Genomic DNA, 21,991 nt, shown 5'->3' with positions numbered 1-21,991 from the left:
TCATTACATTCAAACACTATTTAAAGAAATAGATACATGGAAAATTGAGCTTACGGGTCTTTCTCGCTGAATCTTCGATGAAAAGGGAAGATATGTCCTCATCCACTCCCACCTCATTTTTAGCAATGCAGGTGTAGGCACCAGTGTCTTCATACCGAACACTACTGATATGAAGTTCACTTCCGTTTGCTGTAAGAGAGACACTCATAAAAAGTGCTCCTCACTGCTGCTAATTGCTTTCCCTGCCTTAGTTGTCTTCCAGTGCCATAGCTGCCCGGTGATGGCTCAACTGGGTGGTTCCACCCCACTGTGTTTCCCCCTATTTAACTAGAGGTTTTTGGGGAGTCTTATGGGAGCCGATGTCTTGTCCTTTCCATCAGCACGTACACACTCCACACCAGAAGAGAACAAAGAACAATCCCATGTCAAACAATAAATTACATTTCATTTATTTCTTATTCTTGTTAGAAAAAGGCTTTGGCTTTAGTGAAGAGAAATTAATTTCAATTTTGCAAACTGTTTTTCATCAGATCACCAAAACTTCGGTTTTAAAGGGGTCTCTCTACAGTTCTTCCTACTGTTTTGCTTTTTGCAGTGAGACCACTGCCTAAAACCTTTGGAACATATTGAGATATTGTATGTGACATGCAGGGATACCTGTGCTACCAACACAGGCTGAGGGCTACAATCCACCAAAGCCAGACTGGGGCATGTGTTGAGGATGGGATTAATATTTTTACACAGAAAACTACAAATAAATACTTTTGCCTTTTGCTGTGCCTGTTGCACCCTCATTTGAACATGGACCAAGAGGAATTAAGAGCCCGATTCCTTCAGCAGGGCTGAATGGCAGACTGATTCTCAGCTGACTTGCATCCAGTGTGGGCTTAGACCTGAACAAATAATTTAATAAATTTCTCTTCAAATAATCTGATGCATTTCTTTTCTGCTGTGCCGTACACAAGAAGCAAGGCAGTGAAGAAACAGGCAGGCTGTCTTTGAACAGAATGCCATTACCACTTACATCAATCAATAGTGCATTTCCTGGGAAATTCACAGGAGAAAGAGATAAAAGAGAAAAATAGGGGTTTTATAACATGATTTCCAACAACTGTGGCTTAGCAAAGTACAAGAACTTCTGGTTTAAAGTGCAAAATAATCCTCTGTAATCCCTGTCTACAATACTTTAATTAATCAAAATTCTGTTCTTACCGAGGAGCGATAGTTGTTTGGATAGTTTTGGCATGATATCAATGCCGTTCTTTAGCCAGGTAATTCGGGGATTAGGGATGCCTTCAGCGTGACATTTCAGGCTTGCTGACACGCCCGGCTCCTGCGCTTGCGTTTCGGGGTAGACGCGGATCACTGGCGGCACTGCGGGAAACAAGGAATTGGGGACTTGAAACCCCCATGCCAGGGCTTGAGAGCTGCTGCTGTCCTGCAGTCCCACGAGGGGCTCTGAGCTGAGAACCAGCAAGATAAGCTCCGTCTGGCTATCAGTGCAAGCTACAAGAATGATTTCTCTACAGCTTGACTTTGGGGGCAGAAAATAGAAAACAGTAATTTTCCAAGCACTGGCATATGAGAGAAGGTGAGGATGCCACATCCATGCAAGTGTTCAAGGCCAGGTTGGACAGGGCTTGGAGCAACCTGGTCTAGTGGAAGGTGTCCCTGCCCATGGCAGGGGATTGGAATGAGATAGTGTCTAAGATTCTTTCCAACCCAAACCAATCTGTGATCCTGTAATTCTGTAACAGAAAAGAGTAAACTAATATACCAATGCCAGGGAGCAACCTTGAGATCCAATTTTGCATTGAGACTGTTCTTGCTTTCATTGAGTAATTAACTGAACTTAATAGTTGGATTAAGACCTAAGGTGGGTACTCACATATTTAAGAATTAAAGTATTGTTGGGGTTTTAGTTTAGTCTTAGTTTTTTCCTGTTAAAGGAATTTTCTCCCATATGCATGTTGCTAGGGGACAAATAGCTGTACTTAAGAAAGACAAAAAGGGGGGTGGGGCGGGCCTGGCTACTCCTTTGTCTACACCTGGGTGTGGGGGCAGTTCGCTCTGAGCGTCCGGAGAGAGAAGCTGCAGAGAAAGGAGCTCCTGCTCCTTTCTTTTTGGCCGTTCTTTCTTTCTGCTGGAAGCAACGCTGGGACCCCAAAAGCTGCTTTCCCTGCCCTGCTGGAGGCCGAGCTGTGGCTGCCCTGCCCCGCTGCTGCTTCGAGTTTTTCGCTACGCTGTAGCCCTGCTCGCCCTGCCTGCCTGGGCCTCCGTGGGGTTTTCCCATCTGGATACATCTCGCCTGCCACCCGGGATTTGAGTTCGTCCCTGCCACTCCAGCCTGCCGCTCTAGCCTGCCGCTCTAGCCTGCCGTTCCCGAGAGTCCGGGATCGGCTGCCCAGCGGTTTGTGAAGCCTTTGTTCCATCCCTTCCCGGGATCCCAGGCCGCCAGTGCCGCGTGTGTCCCGAGCTCGCTCCGGAGCGCCCCCTGCAGCCGCGGGGGAACCATCGCACCTGCCCTGCTCACCGGGAGCCGCCAGCGCCCCTGCCGGCTGCGAGCGGAACTGCACCCGAGGGAAAAGGGCCCGACAGCCGAGAAGGCTGGGACTGGGTTTGTGATTGCTGTTACTGCCAGAGTTGTTGTTGTTTTGTTTGACTGGTTATATACATATATATATAGTAAAGAACTGTTATTCCTATTTCCCACATCTTCGCCTAAAGGCCCTTGATTTCAAAATATAATAACTTAGAGGGAAAAGGGGTTATATCTGCCACTTCAAGGGGGGGCTTCTGCCTTCCTTAGCAGACACCTGTCTTTCAAAACTGAGACAAGGATAAACTTCAGATCTTCACTGAATCTAGGAGGGAATTTGAGTTCTTGCCTACGAGAAGTAACTTAATATTCAGTATTTAACTGAATATCCATCAGGAAGTAGCCTGTGTATTCACTAGCTCTTATTCTGAACAAATGAACTGTTTATCAATTACTTCTTTTCACTGAGAGGTTTTCAAAACATGACTTACCTCGTTTCATGAAGGCCCTTCTGAACTATTTAATACACTCAATTGGCAGAACTACTAATTATATTACAATTTCAGAGATGTTAATTGATTTTCAATCATGTTGCCTTCACTGCTCAAACCAACAAGGCTTAATACCACCCATTAACTATTTCTTAACAATTTACTCATGTACTTTCAAAAATATTTGCAATATTGCAACATCAGTGAAAGATACCAGTGAGAGTTTTTCACCTCGAGGGAAAAATAAAAGGAAATGTGAGGATGTCTCATACCGTGGCTGATGGTATCTATATTTCACAATGAAGCAGCCAACTTTTGTACCAGATTAGGAGATTTTGGGATTCATGATGTAGCTGCCGAAAGCTGCACAGTTTTGTAAAACCATGGGCAGAGTCCAATGTGGATGTGATATGTGGGGAGCCCAACTTCTTCCCCAAGAAAAATGAGTAACTGTTAGTGGCATTGGTGAAAGACAGGAAAATTTGTGGGTTGTGTTTGGCTTTCTTTTAAGAAAGCCTGAATGATTTAACAATAAACTTCTGGAAATCCCTGGCTTAAGGAATCTAACTCACTGCTCTGTTTTTATATAGTGCATCATTAGGCTCCATGATTATCAAAATTAAATTGTCTTAACAATTGCTTTAGAATAAAATGAAATCTGGGTTTGCAGCTTGTTATATGTCTATATATCCATGTGGGGATAGTTTAAATAAATGCATTCACTAGCATACACTTCCCATCTTTCTGTATCTATTTTTTTATGGGCCTTACCAGAGAGAGATGTATTTCACTTCTGTTTTCTGCACCAACTGCCAAGCGTGAACCAGGGCTGAGTTGTCAGCTTGGAATCAGCCATGACAGAAAGCCCTCAAGTCTACTCAGGGTTTATAGCTTTAAAAGCGAGAGATTGTTGAAGTGTAATCTGAGAGAAAATGCCTACAGCCAACTGCAGAGGGAAAAAAAGAGGGACTTCTAGTAAAGGAATGACTTTGAACTGCACCTCTGCACTGGACCTGTGGGTTTAGCTCCCTGTCTTCTATTTCCTTGAGAAGAAAAGATGTTGTAAGGTGTAGGGCAGTGAAGGAAGTATCATGCAAAAACTTTTTAATCAGGGGGTTACCAAAAAGACGAGGTTTGTTTTATTGAGTTTTCAATTTCTAAATAAAAGCATTTAGGAGCATTTTATCTTCTCTTTCCCCCATTACTGTTGGGTTTGCAGTTCCTCCTGACTTCAGGAGGTGCCAGATCAAGGGGAAGGCAAGCAGAGGAAGGGACCTGCTGCCAGAGATGCTGGCAGCTGTTGGAACCATCCCTGTTCTATTTAGGAGTCAGTGCCCCAGCAATTCAGCAGAATAAGACTGAGAGTCAGGAGCTCCTCATTTCATCAGTACCTTAGAAAATTAATTTAAATTTCTCTGAGTGTCTCCAGGGATGATTGGATAAAGGTAGTAATTTTTGTCTACTTTGACAGAATTTTATGAAGGTCCTGCACTCAATGCTTGTCTTACCTATGATTTGCTTGCTACTAGTAACATTTTTTGAATGAAATGATTTAGTAAGTGAGCTCCATTGAAAGCCTACATGATTTATTTAGAAAGACAGTGTGCCTCCTACAAATGTAGAGGAAGAAGATTTACAATATCCAAGGAGGTCTGATTCTCAAATCCTGGTGAAATCAACTGACTTGGCAGAGATCTCACATGGCCAAAGGCATCAGAGCAATTTTACTCCAAGCCAAGTGTCTTCTTCTCACCTGCCAGCTCTCAGAGACAGAGCCCATCCCAGTCATCACCTATTTAATGCTCTCAAAAACATTATGGGTTGTTACTTACTTATTATTGTTTGCTTTAGGTTTTCCTGTTCATCTGGGCACCTGTGTCAGCGCTTCCCAGGATGGCCATGGCCATCAGCTCCCCAGAATCAGGGCACCTCTTCACCAAACAGACTGTACTTTCATCTCTCAGGTTTTTACCTCACACCTTGATAGTCTGCACATGAATAAACCACCTATTTTACCTTCAGGGCTGAAAACAGAATAGATTTATACTGCCAAAGGTAGCTCACAGGTCCTAGACACTGAATCAAGGCTCTGTATGAAAATTAACTTAAAATTATAGCAAGGTGTCTTTTCGAGAGTGATTAATAAGGAAACTGTTTGTTTTCACCTACAAAAAAGATGTGCTGCACCTCCATTCCTCCTCTCTTATCATTTTCCTTCTCCTTCTATTTTTAAACTTTTTATTTCTTCTCCCTTGTCTTACATAATTCACTGCACAGGTAAATTATTGCATGCAAATGCTTTGTGATAACAGCAAACTGCAGAATGTATTTTTATTGTCCTTGCTACAAATTAATACATTCCAGGTAAGCACATTAAACTTGCACAGATTTCAGTTCCAGACTTTGGGATATATGGATTACCCTTTGCTTTTTCCCTTGGTGAATATATATCACTGCTAACCATTACTGTGTCTGCAGCCAAGGGCAATATAAAAACGCCATTATCTTAAGCAAAGTAGGAAAAAAAGGGCATTGAAACAAGCATGAGATTGGGTAGATTGCCTACTACTGCATACTGAGCAGCACCTCACTTGTGAGCAGACCAATTCATTACTATAAAACAGCTCAGGTGATAAAGCACACGATGAGCACAGATGGTGGCACCAAGGCCCAAAGACATTCATTGCTGCTGTAGGAGCTCTATACTCAAGGGTGTAGCAATAATTAACAGATTAATCATCTACTTGAGATGTTTTACTCTTTCCATTTATGATATGAAAGGAGTTTGCAGCATTTATGTTTTCTCCTGAAAAGCCACATTAACGAAACATCCATGTTTGTAACATCTTGCTTACTGGAAAATTTGTCTGATTGGACTCTTATAATTGGGCTGAGGATCAAACAGCTTTTTTAAAACTGTTTTCAAGGAATACAATATTCTGATTTATTCTGCTGTTTTCCTGAGTGCAAGGACCAAGGAAAATGATGCCCTACACTCAGCAGTCTCTTGATTTGCCAACTATCAATTTTCATAGTTGATTACTATTTTCTGAGATCCTTTATCCTCAGCACCTCTTCTTTCCTCTTGAAAGTGATAAACTGCTTCCTCTCTACAGCTAGTGTATGCTGTACACATTTCCCAAGCAATATCCATACATGGGAGAGAACATAATTTTCCTACTGTTCTTGGCTTCTCCTGATCAAAGATACCAGAATGCAAGATGAACTTTTTGTTCTTAAACTGTTTAAATATTGCCTTTCAGCACTTTCTTTTCCTCCAAAGAAGATTTTAAGGGCAAGCTGTATAAATACACTGACTCAAATTTTACTAGTAACTGTGAGTCCTAAGACTGATGAACTCAACCAAACCTCTCACATCAAACAGGCTGCATTTCACATGTGCTTCATGCCTCTTGCCCAGATGTGAACCAGCACGTCAGGGCATTCACCTGGTGATCTTCACATTTTCTGCCTAAGAGGATTCTCACCTCTGCTTGCCAAAATAAGCATCTGGATCTAACCATCTTATTTGGGATATCCTGAACCAGCTGGTACAAAGGGAAACACTGCATAGCATTCAGCAGTTGAGCAGTAGTAGAGCTCCAAATCTCAGAACCTTTTAATGTTGTGAATATTGGGCTGCAAACTTTCTATTTAAGCTTATATTTCCTTATTTTCTTTATTACCTAATCAATGTAAGAAGCTAGTGTCATGTTCTAAAAAGAGGCAAAGAAAAAAATAAAGAGCATCTAATATGTTGGATAAAAGCAGATTAAGAGAGCACATGTAAGTAGGATCAGATTCTTTTAAGAGCTGGACTGTTGTTTCTCAGTGGGAAAAGTAAAACAGGGCCCAGGTGGTACAAAAAAGGATCTTAGGATGCTGGAAGAGTTACTGCAGCTTTGAAAACACTGAATTAACTGAAGAACAGTCTAAAAATTAGAACCTGCTTGTACAGACACAGCAAGCTTGGGAAGAGTTAGGGATAAACCTGTTTACTTCCAGTTGGTTCTTCTTTCTCTGTTCTCTCCCAACAGACAAACTTGGGAGGTGTGAAAAGAAAAATTCTGATAATTTTCATAAAATAAAAACCCACCATGCTTTTGATGTTGAAAGTAGATCAGTGCCTCCCTAGAGGAGACAGGCAAGCAAATACACCTAAGTTCTGGCTGATTTGGTTCTGTCACATTCTCTTACCATTTTAGTCCAACACAGGAAAGCAACAAAACCCTCCCATGCTGAAGATGGAGTTCTTAGTTTGATACAGACAGACAGAGAAAAGCCCCAGTGCTGAACAGAGCCCATCAACTACACTTAGATTCTCAGCATCTTAACTCAGTTTGGCTCAGTTTCTTCTCTCTACTCCTGTCAAGAAAAATTCCTCAATTTGTTCTTTCAGTTACTAAAACCCGAGGTTTCCTTGTGAAGGGCTCTGCCTCGGGAAACCCTCCAATGCATTTGAAGGCAAACAATGTTGTCCTGCCATCAGGGCTGTCACCCCTGCATCAGTTGCTGGAGGAAACTGTGCCACAGGCAGAAAAGGAGGAAATTTAGTGATGTGGGCAGCCAGCCAGCCACATCAAGAACTGCAAAAACCCAGCTTTGCAAAGCCCAGTGGCTCACATGGGAATATCAGATGCTGTAAGACAAAGATTTCTAGACCCTGCAATGTTTTCTAGCAAGCCTGAGTTGATACCAGAATGCAAGGCATTTTATTCTGTATTTAGTGACTATATAACACATTAAAAAGCCCACATAGACAGTGGTTTTTGTATAACAGCATTTTTCTTTTAGTAAGAAAACCCCCATGCAGCTATGGTATGAAACTTCCACTTAAAAAGAAAATGTGGTCTTTCAACAAGTTAAATCTAAGTGGCAGGCGTGAGTGTGGAACAGATCTCCTCCTCCCCACACTCCATCCAGCTTTCCTCTCGTTCTGGTTTAAGTTTCAAAGCCTTTGGGCCCTCTAGTCTTAGTGATGATAAAGTCTATATTGTTGTCTGCCAACTAAACTCCATTCAGGCATCATAATACTTCACATAATAGACATAGGATTAAGTTGTTAGCTGGCTTTTCTTTCAACTGCCATTCATCAAACAAACAGCACTTTGAGGAAGGAAACCTATTTTCTCAGCTGCAGCATGCACAACTTAGTTATCCACACTGCTGAGATTTACAGTTTACTCTCTCAAAAGATGACAAATTATTATGGAGAGACATTAAGTCAGCTTTCATTCAGATCAACCAGATACTTCATGCTCTCCTTCAGGTACTCGCTGTAGTGGGGGGGAGCACTTACACACGTCCAGCAGACCTGAGCTGCAGTCAAAACAAAACCTCATGTCAACCACAGCTCTTCTTAAAGTGCATAAATATCCCTCTTTACTCTTTTTCCTCTCGCTATTAACTTGTGTGTTAATTTTCAGCTCTTACCAGCTGAAAGCTCTCCTTTGTGCAGGTCTGCACACACCTAGAGAAAGGACTAAATATTAATTTTCTTTATAATACATATACTCTGTAATAAAGTAACTGAATTTTCCTTAAAAATAAATACTTTCATACCAGAGTACATCAGAATGTACCCAGAGTTAGTAATGGGTGACCCTGTCCCCTGTTCTGGAGACACTGCTGGGCATCATCAGCACATGTAAAAAATGGGTCTAAAGTTGGAAAATGCTGGTTGCTGGTAGGGAGGTGGATATTCTGTGGGCTGGTCCCTTGATGAAATGCTGGCTTAATCTAATGTAATTTTAAACTAAATCTGACTGAGTGAGTTTGAGGTCAGGAGAAAGACAGTGAGCACCTGAATAGAAGTTCCACCAGGCACAAATGTGGTCCAGGGGACGGATGTGAACGAGAATGCTGGAATATGGACTGTGTGATTCTCTCATCTGTGAAATGGTTTCCCCTCATTTTGCAACCCAGTGAGCCAGTGTAAATAGCCCTCAGCAAACCAAGCTCAGTACAACCAGGTAATATTCTGGATATATAGCTGGGAGTTAGCTGGTTTTGGAAATACTGCCATATTTATTTAAATATCCTGGGCTATTTCACGCAACAGAAATGATTTTCGGGAAGAAGAAATTATTGAGGCAACACTTCTGTTGACGAAAGTAGCAATTACTTCAAGAGATGCTTGGAAACACTGCTCTTAACTCTATGGAAATGTCACTGACAGCTTGTTTTACAGTGAGGATACCTTCTGAAGCCCAGGTAGTTATACACATGCCCCCTTGATACTTTTATTTTTGACTGCCTGTGTGACAGCACGAGTGAGCGAACCCCGAGCTGCATTTGCTTTCGTGCACAGATAATTTGGGCTGTGACTTTACACATCTCTGTGTGAATGAGGTTAACACACAACTTTTCTTAGAAAACGTTTTCATGGAATGTCATATAGGCCATTTACTAACCATTCACCTGAAGGATGTGGGTCTGATACAGCTCTTCATAGCCGTAGGCATGACAGGTGTAATTGCCCATGTGAATAGTTGTTACCTTGGTGATGTAGAGGGAATTGTCTTCTCCAAAATCCTGAATGGAACAAAAGACAGGAAAGGTGCCTTATTATTTAGTAACAATATTTTAAACACTACATGAATGGAGACTACCCGTTCAGTGGTTTTGATAGCAATGCATCCTGGGGACACAGCTTGAATTTTGAACAGTAGGTTATAAAGTTCATAAATCAACATGCAGGAAGAAAATGAGCAGCAATTTAAGAGTAAGGCAAAGTGACTCATCTGAGAATATGAACTTTTGTGCTCGTTGCTAACAAGGCGCTCTTTGCACATAAAAAAGATGGCCATTTCCAGCTGTTTCATTTATGGGGGAATTTAGTATCTACCTGTTAACCTCAGATGTGTAAAATGCTAACGTTTGGGTAGGTTAAGGTTTCCTTTATCTGTGCTGGTTCTCAGAAAATCCACTGCAGCCTTGAGACTTGATAAGAAAGAACTGAAGCTCTTTGTCACTTATCTCAGACAATATCCTAGGCAGAAGACAAGGAAGAAGACAAAAAGCCTTTTCTCAAACAAACCTGTTTAGATCTGCAACTGCTTAACAAGTATCTGTCTTCATCCCCTTCATCTTCCTAGACCTGCTCTTGCATTGTTTCTATTTTTGATTACAGATGGGAAGGATTGAGTTAGTAGACACATTTTTGGCACTTTAGTAAGTTGTACAAGCACCCTGCTTAGGAATTTATTTCAATTAATTATTGATTTATTAATTTCAATATTTGTTTACCAGATTATAGTTAACAGAACTGCAGCAGTGATGGCTATATGAAGCAGCTTCTCTTATTACTCCACCAACATTTAGACTTTCTGCAGCTTCAGAGTGTTTGTGTTTCTACGCAAACTGTGGAGGATACATTTAAAAACAGTTCATGAGCTGAAAGAATGATTTTTCTGTAATCATCCCCACATGTCAAGTATGCTAAATTGAACTCTTTGAGTAATTTCACTGCAATATTATGGGAAAATTCAACTGAGTCAGGGTGGCACAAACCCAGTACGACAGAGTGAATGTTGGAGAGTGGTTCTGCTTATGAAAACACAGGACTCATTTTCAAAACTCCAGTGTGCAGCCAGAAGGGTGTGCAGGGGAAGCCCTTCCAGGAGGTCCTGCCTGCTGCCACCCTTGTGTCTGGGACATGCAGCAGTGTGTGTGGTGAGGAGTTGACAGCTCATTGCCTCCCCTGCCATGGCAGAACCCACCACGGGGGACAGACTGAACAGAAACATCACTTTGGTCTGCTGGCTCAGAGTCAAGAACTCCTGTCCTGATTTCTTTGTGCTGGAGGAAGGGAATCCACAAACAGAGCTTCTGACACTGCTCCTTCCCTGCTGCACCCATGGCAGCTCTGGCACTATAAGGAACCATCCACATCCACCTGCTGCTGCCAACCCCTGCCAGGTGCTCAGAGATTATAAGCATGAGTTGTTTGATCACTGGATGGGCTGACTTCTAACCCCCAGACCTTTTGGGCCTCCTTACATCTCACATTTCCTGCCTCTTCAGGATGCACGTGCTTTGCAGTTTGAACCTTCCTTTCCAGACACCACACTTTGAAAATTTTTTGAAGGAAGCTGCAATTCTGCAGCAGACGTGCACTGCCAGCTGGCACCCTTCAAGAGAAGTACAAAACAGCTCATCTCTTGCAGTATGGATTGATCTGGCACTACTTCTGTCAGCTCTTGAATCTTCTCCAAAATCTTCTGTCTGGCACTAAGAAGAGTCTTCATGCCTCATCTCTCAGTGGCAGGTCAGCATTGGCAGAGGGGAGAGAATTTTAAGAACTTGCATAGTTTTTAGACATGCTTTAAGGCAGATTGAAAGTGAGCACTGAGAAATGTGGAGTTTACTGATAGGGCGCAACCCTTCTCAGAGCACAGACGTTCACCTGAGAGGGTGCAGACATATCCACAATCATAACCTGGTTCTGCTGGCTGTGCTGCCCCAATGGGCAAATGTATGAACAATTAAAAAGAATCAGAGTAAATCCATAGATGATCTGAAATCCATTATCTATAATCAAAAGCATCTCAGATATTACTGTCACCTTGGTGTCAGGCATGTATACTATGGGATAAGTTGGTTAAGTTATCCATTACATTATTACAAATATCTACTCAAAAATCCCCATTTCAAGCATTTTCCTGTTTTCTGGTCAGTTAGATCTTTCCTGATGGAAAGCAAAGATGCATGAATAACTGCTAATAGAAAAGACACCAACCCTGTTCAAATGGTACTTGCATGAGATAGAGAAAATGCTTGCACTGGAGGGGACTTAATAACAGTTTTTGTAAGTTAAAAGAAACTAAAATTGAGTTTAGATCAATAAAAGCAGGATGGCTACTTTAATGGAATGATTTATAAGAAATTGTGGAAAAACAGGACAATATAATCTCTGTTTAAGTATGTTGCTTCCTTTAAAATGTCAAAGAAAAATATTCTGAATGCTTGGTTTGTGCTCTCTAATTGTGTTTTTAAGGATGATCTGCTTTTTTCCAATGCATACAATGTATTAATATAAGCAAAGACCCTTGCACAACCAAACAGATGCAACACTACTGTATTATTCACTTCCTTTCCAAATGTGTTTTTCTTGAAAAGAGGGGCTTATATTGGTAAAAGCACAGTTTATGACTTTTAAAAACTATTTTCTGACTTCTAATGCTTAAAGAAAGTTATAAAAGATGATTTAGGTTAACACCATTATCACCCTGTTAAGCATAGAAGGGAATTATCAACCTGAATTAGAACCTGCACACACAGTAAATTCATATATAACTATAGTATTATTAAAAGTGTTAGGTGTGGGAAGGAAAAAGTGATTGTGTCTTTAAATGTATGATACTGAACCTTTTGTTGCCAAAAAAAAGTAGACTGAATTCTCTAACAAATTAATGACTTTCTGTGTTTATTGCAGCTCATGGTTTCTCCTTGTGTATCCCTGTGGATATAGTTAGTACATTAGGATTTCACTGTTACATTTTATATCTATGGATGCATTCTTATGCCCAAGCACTTTCTGTGTGTATTTCATAAGAGTTTATTTGGAAGTGCTGTAAAAACCCAAGCCCTGGAGCATTAGGAAATGATGAGTCTTTGATTCCTTAATAGCCTCTAACTTCACATCTTGCAGTCAGGAGTGCTGCGTTGCAGTTGGAACCTGTGAGATGTATTTGGGATGTGTCCCACTACCCTCCCGCACCCCCCCTCCACTGCACTGCCTTTGGGAGCTCTGAGGAGCTGCTCAGCTGCTCACAGGCCATTGCCCTGTGCTAACAGGGTGTGAGTGAGCACTGACAGCTGCTGGGCTGCATGCTCCAGTTTGCTGGGATGTGGATCGAGTGGGCAGAGGAAATGGGAAGAATTCACAATGGAAAAAAGCAGAGGAAACATTTTCACATATTTTGACTTAGTTCATATAGCTTTTGCTTGTTAAGCCAGTTCTCCAAGTCACCATGAACACGAAAGCAGTCAAAACAGAACAAAAACATCTATAAAACTGATGCAACATAATTCTTCTATCCCAGCTTTAAAACTGAGTATTTCAGGGCTGTCCAGGAGGCTCAGCAAGTGCTGCACACCCCAAGGAGCTGTTACTGCCCTACTCGACCCCAGTAATGCCCCACAGTGAATTGAAAAGTCATTTAAATGTACCATCCCATGAAGAAGAACAGGCAATCAGTAGAAAGGCAAAAAAAGCAAGTCCTGAGACACGGTTTTCCTCATTTACCACAGAAGGTGAATTACCACAGAATCATAGAAAGGTTTGGGTGAGAAGGGACCTGTAAGCTCATATGGTCCAATCCCCCCTGCCATTGGCAAGGACACCTTTCACCAGACCAGGTTGCTCCAAGCCCCATCCAACCTGGCCTTGAACACTTCCTGGGATGGGGTGTCTCTGGAATGGATGTGGGTGCTCAGGGATGGGGTGTCTCACCATTTTCTTGTGAAGAGGAAGAAAGAGAAGTGATGAAACTAGAGGGAGTACCCATCTAACCCCACAGAATCATGAGCCCTGCATCAAGACAGCCAGATAAGGGCAGGGTGTTCATCACCTCTACCTTATGAATTTCATTATAAAATAATTCTTCTAATAAAAAATTCAGAAAGCTATGCTTATAATTTCTCATAATTGATAAGGTCAACTAGTGGCAGCTGATAAATTGACTTCTCCAGCAGTTCATATCACCTTTTCTCTCCCTTTTTCAAATAAAAAGCTCTCTGCCCATCAGGAGCTTCTTTCATGTCTTGCACTTACTCTTCAACCAAAGGATTGATTAAATGACCTCAGAATATGTTTTAACTTTTCAAGATTAAAAAAATGCACCACCCTGCATTTTACATTGATAACAGCTTGGTAATCTATAAAATATATATATAAAAAAAGTTGCTCTAAAAAAATAACAAAGCAGATCCTAGAAAATGGATATATACCTTTTTTTTTTGGTATAGTATTTACTTTCCTTTCCATCACTACTGATTACCCAAGGCATTGGTCTCTCCAAACACAAGATTTTTCATATTTATTTATCCCATTCCCATTCTAATGCATTCCCTGGTCATGCACTCTGCCGCGGTTCAGAGACACCGCGCTCAGAGATGTGTAAAACGTTGCATATTGCTTGTAAATCTTGTTCACATTCTGTCTCAAGTGAATTCCAACATGTGATTGTAACACTACAAATCTCCTGCTCTGACACCTAGGAAGGAGCTGGCAGAGAGAAGCCACATTAACCCTGGATGCTGAGCTGGCTGTGATGCCACAGGGTGCAGGGCACTGCCACCCACCTTTTGCCTGTTTCAGATGCATTTTCATGAAGCTTTCTAACGTGCCTTGGGGTTGTTCCAACATTTAAAACCCTTTAAATTTTTGTCAGTTTCTTGGTTTTCAGGAAGTTTGAAGAGGAATGAGCATAGACGCTTATTATTTGTTAGGTTAAGTTCCAGTTGCTTGAGAAAAAATCACAAACTTGACTTAAAACTACAAATAGGAAGAAGAAACAGAAAAGTTAATCCCAGTGACATGAAGCCAGAGATTCCTCACATCCCCAGCTCTCAGGGAGGGCACACTGGCACCAGTGACCCCACAGTATGACACTATGAGGTACACACTCCTTGGACCAAGCCATTTAATCCCAGTGATTTTAAACCATCCAAGTTAGATACTGAATGTTCCTAATAAATACTGGGGGGGAGCACCAAAGACAGTTGATACCTCCCACCATGATGGTTTAAAAGTGTTCATAGCAGAAATAATGGCAGAGGGAATGAAGTTCCCTGAGTGGTTCTTCTCCTGGGAGATTTGCTTTCCAAATACTATTACTACACCTATTACTAATAATAATTCACTTAATTTTTAACCCCTTCCATTTCAGCCCTTTCCCAAGCCCAGGCAAGCTGGAGACCTTCTCCATGTGGTTTCAGTGCCTACTGATGAAACTAGTCCTGGCAAAGGGGCTTGCTGGTGTCACCGGTTTTCCACTAGAATCCCATAATAGTTTGGCTTGGAAGGACCTTAAAGCACATTTCATTCCAACCTCCTGCCATGAGCAGGATCACCTGCCACTAGACCAGGTTGCTCCAAGCCCCATCCAACCTGGCCTTGAACACTTCCAGATGAAGAAAAACACCATCCTGATCTCACAATCACCAGGAAAGCAACTAAGATGTATTAACTAGTTCAGACTAAAAAAGCTTGCCTGATCCTCAGTGTCCTAGAAATCTCTCTCTGATAATGTTTACAGGATTTTAAAATGAAATGTACCCAAGCATTTAATGAGATTATTATTATGCAAAATCTACAATAATGGCTATCACTTTGGAAATGACTTCTCCTCACTAATCAAATGTCTCTGATCTTTTTTACAATATATTCATGCGTGATTCATATAAAAATAATAAAAACTAAATTAATCATGGGTCCTTAAATCACTTTCTTTGATGCTTTTAATAATTCATTTCTAGAGACCAGCTGAGAACTTATGCTTCATTAATATTGTTTGTTCTTGGTTTTACACATCACTTTAGTCATTTACAAGGAGAGAAATTCAGCCTTAAGCAAATGCCAGAATGCTATTGCAAATACAGCCTGATGGGGTATTAATTTATCTTTTCTTGTTTTTCTGCTCAAAGAATTTAACACAACATAAGACTGATGGAGAGTCAAAAAAAGTTTTTGCCTTGCACATATGGAATGAACTTTTTATATAGTTGTGTAATTACAATACATGTGAAAAATGTGTGAGATTTATATCCTGAGAAACTCAGAGATAACATGACAAGGAGAATTAATAGTAGGTGCATTCCTCTAAAAATACAAGTGGATACAATTTCTGTAATCTTCATTATGACAAAATGTGAGACTATATATTCAGAATATACTGTCAGTAGTAATTTTGCACTTAACCTCTATTTTAGAGCCTATAAAAACCTTAAGAAACTATAAGCAATTTCTTAAACTTTGATTTGAAAGAGAAAAAACTTGGTTCTAAATATGCAACTTTTTGTACCTTGCTCCCATCACTGCGTCACTGCAGTATCTAGGACGGCCCAGGGTTTGATCATTTTAATGGCCCAAATTCTATTAGCAGGGAATTAATGGGGATATTCACACATGATCTTTTTATTATTTAACAGAGAATCTACATTAAAAACATCAACATGAAAATATTGCCTTCATACAGACTGTTTTAATGAGAAAACTAATCCCAGTGACTTGCACTTTAAAGGTTGGCTGTTTGCTGTGGTTTCAAATACTATACATGTAAAATGGACATTTTCATGAATATACATGAAATGTGTATCAAGGCAGGTAGGCACAGCTCTTGTAAGGGCCATGAGATGTACATGGAGGTGATTTCCCAGGTGGATGTGGAATACCAGAAATCAAGGTCTGGAGTTCCGTGCCTGTCCCTGGGTGGGATGTTTTGAGAGAGCAAGGCCACGCCATCCTACCTGACATCAGCAGAAATGAAGAACTCTGTCTTTACGCAATTGGTTACGTAAAGCCTATTTTTGAACTAATGATCCGATGCCAGTGTGAGTTAAAGTGTACAGATTAAAATGAAATGAGTAATGAAAGACACTAAAGAGCTTAGGCTATAGCTACCTGCATTACACTTGGTAATTCACCAAATTCTTATCTACCTCTACACCATATTTGTTTTCTTATGGTAATCTTCTCTTTCACCATGCTTCTGAAGGAACAAATGATATTTATAAATTTTACATTTACACATGTTTCTCTGGAAATAATGTCAAGTCATGTGAAACACTACCCTATAAATATTATATACATTTGACTCCATGAGGAGTTTATTTTATTTTCAAATTGAGGAATGCTTTCCTAATCACATACTTGAGAAAACATATCACTTGTCCCTAGGAGGCAAAAGTATATTATTTTGAAAGATGACACATTTTTACCACTTCACTTTTGTAGTCAGAAATCAATTTATAGATATAACAATTTTATCAGTTTCAGCTACATTATAGTTATTTTCTGCATGAGAAAAGTTGATGTGACTTTAATAAAGTGGAACTGCAAAGGGACTTCTAATGGATAAATAATATGGATGGGTAATTTATGGAGAAATAATATTTTTATGCTAAAAGCAATCTTAAATGTTTGCAAGAGAAATTGTTTAATTACATGTACCATTAGGATGGCTCTTTTGCAATAGCTACGTGACAACTCATTAACAGAGCTCCCACAGACAGGACAAGACAAATTATTACTAGTTGTTTATGAAAGCTTCTGATTAAGAGAGCAATGAAAAATTATAAATATTTTGTTGCCAATCAAGATACCACATAAAAATGATTTAACTAATGCAGTTAAACAACTAGGCTTTATAGTAATCTTCAATCTTTCAGTTCTATGCACATTTAGTATTATCTAGGTTTTTGTTGATTGTCTGTCACTCCCAGTATTACCCTGGAATAGAGGTTACCTTCTCAGATCACATTTGTCATGAATCTGGAGAGAATAAAGCAACAAAGGACACTTCAGTAGTGCCTTTCCTGTGCTGCTTTCACACTTAGTTGGCATGATTCTGTTTTTTTCAGACTTGAGCTTCTAATTTCATCTGACTTCCTGAATTAGCATTTAGAAGAGAAAGAGTTTAATTGAAATATAATACCAGGATTTTTCCAAGTGTGTGACTATCCTGTAGGTCTGTATGTGATTACCATTGTGTCAAGAGCAGGGAGGATTTTCTTGAAGTTAAAAAGGTACAATTAATCTCCTGTTGCACTTCCAATTAGCCAAATTGCCAACCTTATTGTGAAAAGTAGAAATGCAATCGAGTTTCTGCTTGAGGCGTACTAAAGGAAAACTGAAGTAATTTAATTAACTGCCTTCAAGTACATTAAGAAGCACACTGCCTTTACTTTCTGCTGTCAATGCCTTTAAATAGATTATTGTTTTATGTGAGTTTCTGTACCCATGTAAGGCTGAAGCTTTGAACTGTCTGCTGCCACCCCCTGACCTGAGCTGTTAGGTGTTTAAGAAAAGACCACGATTAATAGAGGGATGGAGCACCTCTGCTATGAAGAAAGGCTGAGAGAATTGGGATTCTTCAGCCTGAAAACCAGAAGGATTAAAGGTGACCTAATTGTGTCCTTCCAGTACCTGAAGGGAACCTACAAGAAAGGTGGAGAGGGACTTTTAACAAGGGCATGTAGTGACAGAACAGTGGGGAATGATTAAGAGAGAGTAGGATTAGATTAGATATTAGGAAAAAAATCTTCTCTGTGAGGGTGGTGAGGCACTGACACGGCTCCCATAAAAGCTGTGGATGCCCCATTCCTGAAAGGTGGAATGGACACTGGACAAGGCTGCATGAAGTTTTTTGCATCCTGGTCTAGAGGAAGGTGTCCCTGCCCATGGCAGGGGGGTTGGAATGAGATGAGTTTTAAGGTCCCTTCCAACCCAGACCATGATAAATAAAAGGCCGGATTTAGCAGCTGAAGGACTGTCCTTGCTGCCACCAAGTGCTTCAGACATGCAAGTGCCCATCCTCAGTAGCCAGAAGAGTAGACATGCCTGAGGTCAAGCATCCTACATAACGCCCACCACAGAAGAGGAAAACCAAAAAATGGCAATCCCCAAATTGTGCCTCCTCAAGCAACCAGACCAGAATACAGATGGCAGTGTATATACAGAACATAAAAAAATTTACACAGTTTAATTAAAGATGAAAAAGGTGTGGAGGTTTCATTAGACTAAAAAAAGTTGATGTTCACTAGTAGTAGGTGTTATATGACAAGGTGATAGAGGTCATGAACTGGTATGTGACACATTAAAATTGAGGCATAAATCTTGTTTTTTCTCCTTGTAACAATCTCAGAGTGCTCTTTTGATATAGTTTCTCAGTGGTATACTAGTTGAAACAGATCAAAAAAAGATTTTTTTTCCTGCTGTATTACACTCCATGGGGGTGTTCAGTCATTCAGGAACCAGTCAGCTCATGCGCAAAGACATAACCCTGCCTCTTAACACAGAATCACCAATAAGAAACAGAATTACTTGTAAGCAAACCAGAAATCCACTTGGGCCAGTGCTAAATTATGTGAGGAACTGGCATTTCAGTCTGAAAACATATTCAACATTCTGTTTAAAATAGTAGGAGTTGCAAATGAACCGTCAGAGCCAAGTGTTATCAGTCCTTCAATAATGTGCTTCTACTTTGATTCTTGGACTGTCATTTTGCGTCCAGTTCACACAGGAACTTTAATTCTTTAAGATTAATGTCATCATAACCAAAATTTCATAAATGTAAGGTAAATACCTGGAATTTTCATTATTTTTATTTATTTTTTCAACAAATCCTAAGACTGCTCTTGAGCCTCCAGAGGCTCTGCTGCATTTCCATGTCAAGCTCGAAGCAGTGACAAGAAATACAAAATATTTTAAAAGGGTAATACTTGCTGTGATAAAAAGAAAAAGATGTTTAGAAGGTTTTAATTACTGAGTTTGTGCACACAGTAATTACCTATACATGGTGCACATGATTTTCCTGCTAAGGAGGAGTCAACAAATAAAGTACTGAGATGCTGTGTGTATTTCTGTCCCATGTGCTGTAATTTTCATATTTTACTGCAGAATAATGAACCAAAGATTTTTCCCATTTCAGCAATCCTGGATACACAACAATTTAGGGAGCTATAGTATTGACTGCAACAACTCTGAACTGAGTGGTTATCAAATTAACAAGATCTGAAAAAAAATATAAATCAACTCTTACCGTAGTGTAATTAAAATAAAACCTGATTTACCATGTACTTTAATGCAAAGAGAAATGAAATACAGACCATATTTTTTGTACACTACTTTGCACTCTCTCAGTAATTAAATGTTATTAAATAAATGAGTAAGTTTATATCATCATTCAGGTATTGTCTTTACTATCAACTATGAGTCACAGATCAGACCAGCACTGTGACTTAAAAGAGATTCATCTTTCTTCCTGCGAGGGCATTGCCACACCTTGCCGAATAATTCCATTTTTAAACTGCTTGTCAGAAATAACAGCCAAGGAATGAGAGAAGAGAATTGGCTCAAAGGCAAGTGAAACAGGAGGATCGGAGATAAAAATGGATTATTTGGTTTAGAGAAAGGAGAGATTCATTGCCAACCATAAATGTTTTGTTTCATGTTCTTGATGAACCTGTTTTGTTGTACTGGGAAAGACACCCCTGAAGAGTGAATGGTCTACAGAGCTGTTTTCCCCTGAGTTTCGATGTCTCTGGCCCACAGGTTGCACCAATGAAAGGAGCATAATTTCATATATTCCAAGTACTCCTGCTCTCCTCTGCATGCACGTTGCTTTGCTTTTTTTCCTGAGACATATTCACACATAATCTAAATAGCACACCATCTTCCACTTTCCATAATAATAAGATAAAAGTTGCACCCTTATATCTGCCATCAGTTAAATGAGGTCATACTCAATGCCCCGATCAGACAATAACAGGAGTGGCTCAGGACGTACGTTGATGTCCTCCAGGTTGAGGAAGTTGAGGATGACGCCGTTGCGTTTCCAAACGATGGGAGGCCGCAGCGCCCCACGGATGCTGCAGGTCAGGACAGCGCTGAGGCCAACGGTGATGGTGGTCACAGTGACCCTCTGGTCCTCTGGCAGGCTCAGCCGAACCACCTCTGCAAAAGGCAAAATAACAGGGATAACATCAAATACCACAAAGGGAAGCTATTCCTCTTCTCCCCTCTCTGCCTTCCTTTCTCATTTCAGGAGTAACTTTGGAAGATTTTGGCAAGGAGATGGGGTACCTATGCTGTACAAAAAAACCCCATAAACAGTAAAGCCAAGTAAGAGACAAATTGAATCTGTCTCAATCAAACTCGCTGCATCCATTTCCTGATGCATCTTAGCTGTGGCATGAGCGCACTAAGATGGTTTGCTGGCCAGCCTGGCTGCAGTAGTTCATACAAAGCAGTCAGTAACAGGAGGACAAGCAAAGGCTCTCTGGCTTGAGGTCATCTGGGCTTGTTTCTCTAGAACACTCCTGCCAAAGTCCTTTGAAAAGGTACAAGAATAGGTCTGTTCCTTGAAAAAGAAGAATTAAGGTCAGACTGCTGCCACTGAAATGTAGATAAAACCAGTTTTTAAATTGCCCAAACACTGGAAGTCACCAAGCATGAAAACTTGTTTACCAAACACAGTCACATATGGCACCTGAGATACAGATGTCCTAAAAAATAAATGCTTTCTAATATTTTATTTAAATAAAAACCCCAGTTATTTTGACTTACATGTGCCACACAAAAGAAACTCCTGAGGCAGCAGACCTTACTGAAAACCTTACCACTCTGAAACAACACTATGTCACATAGTTTCCTTCTGGCCAACACCACCAGATGTGGCTGCATCTTTTGCCATGTGTGGCCACACAGAAAGGTCAGATGTGATACCAAAACTACCCTGGGTGCAGATTGCCATTATGGAGTATTTTGGCAGCAGTGAGACAGTGACTGGGCAATCAGGCCACATAGTCCAAGCTCCTGTAGCCACAGCTTTGTAATTCACATGATGGTTTTTGCTTCATCTCATTCCCAAGCTCTGCAATAAGAAAACTATATTGCATATAAATGATGAAAATTCAAGGTAATGGCCCATTGAGAGGAATGGGGAGTGTTCACAGCTGGTGTTACTTTGCTTCAGCCAATTCCAAAACCTGGGCTGGGGAATGAAACAACCTCTCCCAGCACCAAGGCTCCTCCTTCCTCATGCCCACTGGCAATAACAGCAGTAAAACATAGATCAAAGAGACAGACACTACCTTACCCAAGGCCATGTGCTTTGGGAAGAACCACTTCAAGCAGTGCTGACACCATAAAACAACACATGGGGTTTAGGTTACTCCCATCAACTAGTAAAGTTACTCTTCATCCTGTCCACTTACCTCACAACTCTGTCCTTAC

At 40.6% G+C, this 21,991-nt stretch overlaps 1 protein-coding gene across 5 annotated transcripts in view; it reads right to left on the bottom strand.

Moving 5' to 3' along the window:
- Nucleotides 1-21,991, bottom strand: part of FSTL4 (follistatin like 4) — a 228,022-nt gene that overhangs the window by 20,129 nt on the left and 185,902 nt on the right. For 4 of the 5 annotated variants that reach the window (XM_032125028.1, XM_032125030.1, XM_032125029.1 and 1 more), the window contains 4 exons: nt 20,544-20,710; nt 9,444-9,564; nt 1,213-1,374; nt 55-189 (listed from right to left, as the gene is read on the bottom strand). In XM_032125028.1, the coding sequence (XP_031980919.1) occupies nt 55-189; nt 1,213-1,374; nt 9,444-9,564; nt 20,544-20,710 (585 nt within the window). The remainder of the gene's footprint in view (nt 1-54; nt 190-1,212; nt 1,375-9,443; nt 9,565-20,543; nt 20,711-21,991) is intronic. The other variant, XM_032125033.1, reaches the window with a different exon arrangement.

The sequence above is a fragment of the Corvus moneduloides genome, chromosome 15 (assembly GCF_009650955.1).
Source record: "Corvus moneduloides isolate bCorMon1 chromosome 15, bCorMon1.pri, whole genome shotgun sequence".
Classification (NCBI taxonomy): Eukaryota; Metazoa; Chordata; class Aves; order Passeriformes; family Corvidae; genus Corvus; species Corvus moneduloides.
This window is presented reverse-complemented; position numbering and strand designations above follow the sequence as displayed.